The sequence below is a fragment of the Volvox carteri genome, assembly GCF_000143455.1.
Source record: "Volvox carteri f. nagariensis unplaced genomic scaffold VOLCAscaffold_87, whole genome shotgun sequence".
Lineage (NCBI taxonomy): Eukaryota > Viridiplantae > Chlorophyta > Chlorophyceae > Chlamydomonadales > Volvocaceae > Volvox > Volvox carteri.
The window spans coordinates 180217-188554 of record NW_003307630.1 but is presented as its reverse complement, the minus strand read 5'-3'; the positions used below and the strand labels follow the sequence as shown (position 1 = coordinate 188554).

The 8338-nt window shown below is 55.1% G+C and overlaps 1 protein-coding gene across 1 annotated transcript in view; it reads left to right on the top strand.

The window, feature by feature from the left end:
• The window catches only part of VOLCADRAFT_108013 (uncharacterized protein), a gene marked incomplete at both ends in the record, with an annotated part of 14894 nt that overhangs the window by 2213 nt on the left and 4343 nt on the right, over positions 1-8338 (top strand). Inside the window, 14 exons of the mRNA XM_002958169.1 lie at positions 148-254; positions 312-367; positions 774-923; positions 1195-1287; positions 1363-1431; positions 1867-1985; positions 2612-2686; positions 2932-3049; positions 3746-3836; positions 5038-5081; positions 5417-5509; positions 5908-5985; positions 6531-6596; positions 6935-7015. Coding sequence (XP_002958215.1) covers positions 148-254; positions 312-367; positions 774-923; positions 1195-1287; positions 1363-1431; positions 1867-1985; positions 2612-2686; positions 2932-3049; positions 3746-3836; positions 5038-5081; positions 5417-5509; positions 5908-5985; positions 6531-6596; positions 6935-7015 — 1240 coding nt within the window. The remainder of the gene's footprint in view (positions 1-147; positions 255-311; positions 368-773; positions 924-1194; positions 1288-1362; positions 1432-1866; positions 1986-2611; positions 2687-2931; positions 3050-3745; positions 3837-5037; positions 5082-5416; positions 5510-5907; positions 5986-6530; positions 6597-6934; positions 7016-8338) is intronic.

Sequence of the window (8338 nt, the reverse complement as noted above, 5' to 3'; positions counted from 1 at the left end):
TTGCTCCCCCTCCTCTTCCCCCTCCTCTTCCCCCTCCTCTTCCCCCTCCTCTTCCCCCTCCTCTTCCCCCTCCTCTTCCCCCTCCTCTTCCCCCTCCTCTTCCCCCCCACCCCCTCCCTTCCTCCCTCCCTTCCCCCCCACCCGCAGGTCTTTCCTGGGCTCACTGGCGGGCGGCCTCCCTGAGCCCCGATCCGGCTCCTACGCGGCGTCATGTCGCCTGGGGGCGGGGGCGGGGTCGGGGGGGAGCGCGGGAGGTGAGGGCCAGGGGTCCAAGTCTTCCGGTCCGCCCCTCCTCCCCGGCCTCCCTGGAGAGGAGTTCATGGTGGAGCTGGAGGGAATCAGGAAGTGGACACGCGACGCGTTGCATGTATGTATGTATGTATGTATGTATGTGTTTGTCCATGTGTATGTTTTTGAAGGTAGATGGTAGTGGGGAGGGTAGAGGAGGGGATAAGGGATGCACGCACACACACGCGGCCAACACGGCCTCGATCCTCCGAAAGGGCAGTGTGTGTGTGTGTTGGGGGGAGGGGGGGAGAAATGAGCGGGGAGTTAGATTCCGCGGATGTAAGGCCGGCAGCCGGGCGGACATGTGGCGAGTGGCTCCGTTGTCTGCTCGCCATCGGGGGCTAATTATGTCACAGGAGCGGTTTGGAATGGAATGGCCCCAGCGCTTCTTAACTTTTCAAACTTTTCTCTCTCTCTCTGATTTCCCGCCAATCTACTAAACCTCGTGATGGGCAACTCCCCCAACTCCCTGTCCTGTACGACAGACGGAGGCGTACGGTAAAGTATCACAGGCATGTACGGCCAAGACAGTCAACAGCACTGGTGGTGAGAGTCAATCGCTGTCTGGTCCAGTGGAACATCCGGTGCTGCTGCTGTCACGAACCGATCCGACAAATGCTTTCCGTACAGTGGAGGTACGACAGGATGCTGGGGGATACGGAGTCGAGCTGTCTACTAGATTTTTATTTTTTGCAGCTCGTATTGTCGCCCCTGTTTAAAGGCCGTCCTCTCTTCACCATTTTAGGTTTATTATTCGGCTTTTACGGCATTGTTAGTTATTAAAAATTATATCATGAATTTGTACCGCAAGCCATAGCGCTCCGCCAAACGAAAATGCTACAACCCCGCGCACGCACACATAGGCACACACACACACACAACCGCCCGATCCCGTTCCCCCCACAGCTTTACAACATGTTTACAACAGCTTTTATAGAAAAAATATGTTGGTTTTGTTCCCGGAAGAAATTTAAATTCAACGACCATTTCGCTTCGCTCGTAAGCAACCCTTTCTTTGACTTGTAGTCTTAAGGCCCTTTCCCCTCCCCCACCCCATCCCCACCCCTTTCGCAGGAGGCGGTTTTTGCCTTCACTACCCTTGCAGTGCTGAAGGACCCTGACATTGCCACGAAGGGAATTCAGGTATGCATGTATGTATGTGCGTATGGGTACGTAGCTCCAAACCCCCATCAACCCCCATGGGACATTGCGGCGGTTGGTAGTTTGGACGTTGGCAGTTGGTCCGTTGCTCCTAGCTGGATGCGTAATTCCCCAACCCTCATCAAGGACCACGTACCCAAGCAAATTCCCTCACCCCAACCTACCCCGATTCCCTCTTCCCACCCTCGATTCCCCCCGACTCACGTTTGCCTCTCTTTCATGCAAACACATCCCGCCAGCAATTGTCTAGTAAAACGATATTATTGTGGTATTGAGAGGCAATTTGACTCGTACACGGCCTTTACCGTACTGCAAGACAACCGGAAAATCTCGAGGTATAAAACAAAATGGTCGTACTGCCAACTATAAACTACTCAAAACCCTAACATCCAAAACTCAACTCGTTTCTGTCGACAGGTGGTTATTGCTGACGGCAAGCCCGACGGCTTCTATCTGGATTTGTGGGCCGCTCTGTCCCGACCTTACCCTTTGAGGCTGTTGTCGCAGCAGCACTACCCGCCAAACACGTGTCTATCGTAAGTGTGTATGTGCGTGTGTACGGCACGGATCAGAGGATGCGTATGACAGGGAATGAGGCTGGTTTGGGTGGGTTTCGGAGCGAGCCGTGTTGCTGATGACTGCTTTTGGCGTACTCGGCAAGGGTCTTGGACACCTGTTCCAGCAGAGCACACATAATGGCGACAGCAGCAGAAGGAATGGATGGATTTGCTTTTATGGCATCTGACACTTAGCAGCTACTTACCCCACAACCTTGTCAACAACCTTGAGCTCCGGGAATATCGTGATGTGATGGCTCTCAGATTGCCGGGAAGAACTAAAGTTAGTTCACCGACCGTAAGCGGCGGAGAGTTCTGTCTTACGGCTTTTGCTACAAGGCATACTGATTTATAACGTAAGTACCTGATCCAAACAATGGACAAACGCGGTCAGATGCCGACATGAGCCAGATCACGGCCCTCATTGCCGCTACCGCCACTACCACCACTACTAGTCACTACCACCACTACCTTTTCCTCCCCCGCACGCTCTTTCACCCCTTCTCCTCCCCCGCCCTCACCCGCCCTCACCCGCCCTCCCCCGCCGGCTGAACACCCTCAAACCCCACACACACCCACACGTTTTCCCCGACCACCCTGCGCAGGCGTGCCGTACACAGTACGTACGGCGGGTCCTCCATCCTGACGTCGATGGGAGTGGCTCGGAGGACCACTTGCAGGTGTGTCTGTCTGTATGTATTTCGAGCGTGTTTGGGTCGTTAGCCCTCTCATGCAGACGACGTCTGCGTCCTGCTGTTATGTATGTATGTATGTATGTATGTATGTATGTATGTATGTATGTATGTATGTATGTATGTATGTATGTATGTATGTATGCAGATCTGGTATCCCGTATGTATGCTGCGCTGTGTATCTCCCCCCCTTCCCACCACCACACACACCCTGCCTACCCCCGCCCCCTTAGGTCTTCCGTAGCAATGGCGGCCTCGTTGTGGGTACGGCACCTCCTGTCAGCCGCTCTGCAGAGCCCCCTGCAGAGCGCATTCGGGGCGCAGCAGCAGAACAAAGGAGTCGTACGGAAGGTAAAACTCGGTGGCCTCGTTGCTGGTTTCGGGGCAAGGGGGGTAGAGGATCCCTAAGAAGTTGGGACCTCAATCCAGAGAGACAGAGAGAGAAAGAGAGAGAAGGTTAACGAAGAGAAAAAACCGTTACGACCGTTAATCCTAATGGTAACCCAAACATTGGCCACATTTTGCACATTAGGGCAATTTGGGGCCCCGTACGAATCAGATGTTGGGGTTCGTACCACTTTAAACGATGCGGGTTGGAGATGACGTTCGGGGACATATCACGGGGGGTCTGGGTGTGTTCAAGAGCGGCCCCCCCTTGGGTGTTCACCCCCCCTTAGGCCCCTCTCTTGGCCCCGCACTGGGGGTGTGGGGGGGCGACCAGATGTGTAGCCTGCTTTTAGGGGAGGGAGGGAGGGAGGGAGAGGAGAGCAGGTGCGAGTGGGAGATATAGATCTGGGGGAGGTGCCTAGCTGCTAGGCAGCCAAGCTAGGGAGTGGGCTTTTGGCTGTTGAGCTGTATGTCTGTTTATGTACGTATGTATGTGTGTATGTATGTATCCCCGATGTATGTGCACATCCTTTTCTTCCTTTCATCAATCCGGGTGCTTATCACCCGTATTGCCCCCTGAACCCCACACCTCCGTCCTCACACCACCACCACCACCACCCGCCTTCCCCTTTACCGTCCCCCCCTACGGCCGGCATGTAGTCGGTGGTTTGGATCAGCCGACGGAACTTCGAGGGTCTGGCGCAAACCAATTTGACGTCCTGGCAGCAACAGCGCCGGTTCGAAAATGAAGGTAAGCTGCTGCCGGGGTGGCGGTTGGAGGAGGTTGGGAGGTTGGGAGACAGTCAGGCTGCTGCAAGCTACAGCTTGGACTTATGAAACAAACTTATGACGATGTGATCACATTCATTGGAAGCGGCATGTGCTACCCTTGTTCGTTGCCTCTCTCTGTGTGTGTCCCTAACCCTAAGTTAACAGGCCTGTGCCCGGTACCGCTCCCCTTCCCCCTCCTAACCCTGACCCCCCTCTGCCACATCCTCACACATCTGCCATCGGCCTCCTCTGCCGCCGCCTCCTTTCATCTTCTCCCTAGGAATAATCCATTTTTACACATCTTGAACACTAGTCGTACACTGTCGTACACGTCGACATTTCACTCGTCCAAACCAACCCTAAAGCATGCAGGAGAGGGAGGGACGATGTTATTGTTGTTGTTGCTGCTGATGCGGTGTGTTTTCATATCCCTCTGTGGGGTCGGGTTGGTCCGCGACCATTTCGGCAGACTCCTCCATTTCGGCAGACTTCTGGTATTTTGCATTTTTTTGCGGCTGAGTCCCACGCCGGCGAGTTACAAGGTGGTTTTGACAGTTTGATTTGAAAGTTTGTTTTCTTTTTGCTGTACAGGCGAAGTGGTTTTGGAGCTTCAACGGGAGATTTGGCGCTGGAACGACGAGGCATGTTTGCGAAGCGGCCTTACAAAATCATTTGGGTCGAGTCATCACCACCACCACCACCACCACCAGCACCACCGCAGCCTCCTTACCCCTAAACGCCGGATGCAGCTGCGGCATTTAATGTCCTTGTTCCAAATGAAGGACCGGAAGGAGGAGGGAAAAACTGCTACTGCTACTACTGCTACTACTGCTGCTGTTGTTGCTGGTGCTACAGCCGCTGAGGGTGACCTCGTGGCCAGACAGCGCATCATCATGCAGGAATGGGTCGAGGAAGAAAACGAAAACCTTTTGTCGCATCAGGATCAGAAACACCAGAACCACCAGCTGCAGCTGCAACAAAAAGAACTACACCTTCTCTCCGGCGAAGGCGGCGTCCCTGGCGGCAGTAGCAGTAGCAGTAGCACTCAGCCGTGGTGGTGGCGGCGGCGGCAGCTGCGGGGCAGTAGCAGCAGCTCTCACCGCTGCCGGGCCTCTTCTGTGTTTTTTGATTTGCGTGTTGTGGAGCTGAACGACATTCCCTTCTACCCTGACCACGTGCAGGCACGGAAAAGTGGCTGGGTGGATGGGGTTGGGGGGAGCATGAGGTTGGGTGTTAGAAAGGGTATGTGTGGACGTGTGCCCGCGTGGAGCGTGGGGTAGGATGCGCGGGTCTTACGGGATGGCTGCAGGGCGATGTGATGAGCAACCTCAAGGGGGGGGGGGAAAACACACATTTTGAAAATTCAAACGTTCTTCATATTCAGGTTACTTGCTGCATTGCCGCCCGAACTCCCCCTCCCCCCATCGCGTCGAAATCCCCATGCGTGTGCACATAACCCCACCCCCACTCTCTCCCTTTCCCACTCTTTCACCCCTTGCTCACTTTTCTTCCCTTTTTCCCGCCCTAACCCGCCCTAACAACCGCCTAACAACCTCCCAGGTTCTGGGCCAGGCCAGTGTGCTGGTGGGAGCGCACGGATCGGGACTGGCTAACATGATTTGGATGTCGCCGGGGAAGGGCGGAGTGCTGGAGGTGAAGGGGGGAGAGAGGGAACGGGAGGGAAGGGGGGAAGTCACGATGGGAGGGAAAACACAACAGCACGGCTCGGTTTCTTTGCTTTACGGTTTAGAGACCTGCTAGCCCGCTGTAATAACAACAACAGCAAAAACAACAAAAGACATACATACACACACACGCACACACACACACACACAAACACTGGGTGGTCTACAGTTCACATACTCGCCACAACTGGTTTCATGACATCCACTTTCTGGTGGGGAAGAAGACAACGCCGCCCTTTCATCTCTCCTTTACGAACTTTGGAGAATTTTAATTGAACTTTGGAGTGGGGGGGGGCATTGTATTGACTTGACCCACAACAAACCCTGATCTGAGATCCCTTTCCGCCCCGGCGGCAACCCCCGCAGCTGCACCACAACTCGGCCGGCAACGACCACTACCACAACCTGGTGTGGGGGGTTGGGTTGCATGGGGTTGGGTGGGGGGTGGGAGCGCGGTTTGGAGGGGGTTTGGAGGGGGTTTGGAGGGGGGGAAGGGCGGGCAGGAGGCGCCTGCGTACACTCAATGAACGAATGACCTGTACGGAAGGATACGACATCGGGTGATAGCGGGACGGGGAGAGGGACGGTGGGTTGTGTGTGTGTGTGTGTGTGTGTTGGGACCCCCACGTGCTGAGGGCGTAGGTAGTTGACAGTTGATGCACTTCCCATCCCCCGTGCCCTGGGCGCCCATTTCCCCTTTCCCCCCCTTTCCTCCCCACCAACCAAATGGGCTTTACCTCCGGAACCACGGGTCGATGACTTTATCGCTTTGCACTCCCGGGGGGCAGTTTCGGAGCCACTTGCGACACTTAACGTCAGCAGTTCACTTCTCTCACTTTTTCGCATGCATATGTTTCCCACCTCTCTTAAAACAGTCCTTCCTCCCCTTCTCTTTGTCCCCCTCCTTATCCCTTTGTTCGTGGTTCGTCTTTCCCCTCCTTATCCCTTTGTTCGTGGTTCGTCTTTCCCTTCCTTATCCCTTTCCCCAGGCTCATCTGTTGGGTCACAAGTACCTGAATGTGGACAGCGACGGCGACCGCGTGGATCTGGGGGCGGTGGCGGAGGGGCTGAGGAAGCTGCTAGACGCGCAGGGGGCCGCGGCGTGAGGCAGCAGGGGAGGGGGGTAGGGGAGGCTAGGGTCCGTGCAGGGCGGAGGGGAGCAGCGAGGGCAGGAGGGAGGCGAGGAGGCTTTAGGCTGGAAGTGGGTAGGAAGGGGACGAAGTTGGGTAGGAAAAAGGGGTGAAAGGGGTGAAAGGGAGTAGGGGGAAGCAGGTATGTGCGTGTGTGTGTATGGCACGGGGGCCGGTGGGTACCATGTCGCGTGGGTACCGAGTGGGCGGGCCCACTGGGTTTGCACGATGGCGCGATGGTGATCTCCCCCGCTGTACGGCAGCACGGCGGCGACATGACTGGGGGAGGCTGGGTGAGCGCCAGGTGGTTTCGGCTCGCCGGGCTGCTGAGCGGCCCGCTGCAGGTAAGGTAGGTGGGGCGAATGAATGAGACGCTGCCGTTCCGTTCCCCTCTCCTCTCCTCCCGTCCCCTCTTTAGAGGGTGGTGGGGGGAGGGTGGCACCCCCGAGAAGGGCCCCACCAGGCCGATCCCAACCCCCCCTGGGACGCAAGTAGGCGGGTCGGGGGTTGCTGCCCGCGGGGAGCGCTGTGCTGAAGGGAGGGAGGAGGGTGGGTGGCGCAAAGCGAGGGGGATGAAGGAAGGGGGATACCTTCCTTGGTGCGGGGTGGTGCGGGGCGGGTTGTTGGAGGGGAGCGGAATGCAGTCTTCTGGGGGAAAAAAACATGGGGGACGGGGTTGTGCGTTAATGATGCCGTACAGCACGGTAGGGTTCCGGGCTGTTTGTGTGAGTGGGGAGTAATTGTTGAGAGAGGCAGAGTCTTTTTGTATGGTTCGTGAATAGTAGTGAGTAGTTGGCGTCGCTGCATTGTCTGCATGCTGCGGCTGCTCCAGCTGCAAATGCGCTTTAACCACTCTTTTTTGGATATGAAGCGATATAGGTGATAACATTAATTTGACTGCAAGCTTTTGCGTGTTGGCGTGTTGCTTGTTTCTACTGGGATGAATGACGATTTGCACTTTGCGCGTTTTCCCAATCCATTGTGTACTCAGTGATCGGCAAGGCACCTGTAGTCTCTTGCATTTCTGCGTAGTGGCTTCCCTTCTGTAGCGGCTTATTGCTTTAATCATGATAAGCCTGTAACTTGGGTCATGGCAGCCTTGTATGGCAGTTACGTCCGTTGGTTTCTTCCCAGCGCGGAAATTTTGTCCCCGTAATGATCACCACGGATGATGCTCAAATGAATTTTGGAAAATGAAAACACGCCTGGTTGCAACCTAATGCTCTGGCCACGGAGTAAGCTCCGTTCATTGCCGGCATATTGTAACTGCCTGCTATGTTATAACCTGGATCCGTCGATACACCATTCCCCCATTTCCAAATTCTCCTTCTTTCAATGTCTGCAAAGATCGACCTTCTTTGTTATCTTTCGGCCACTTTCCAGGATGGCTAAGTAAGAACCGTCCCATTTGCTGGAGGCAAGCAAGTCAAGCTGTCGTTGATAAATCTTGTCCTTGATGGTTGCCGTCCATGGCAATAACTATATCTCTACAAAAACATGACTGGTATCTTACATTCCAAAGTAATTGTTCGGTGTGTTGGCAATCGCGCCAACACACATTGACCACTTGACCTGCGACTTTTACCGCATGCATGTGCCTTCAACCTAATCACTTCACCAAACATGTAATCAATTATCCCTAGCGGCGTAATCAGCCCATGGCCTCC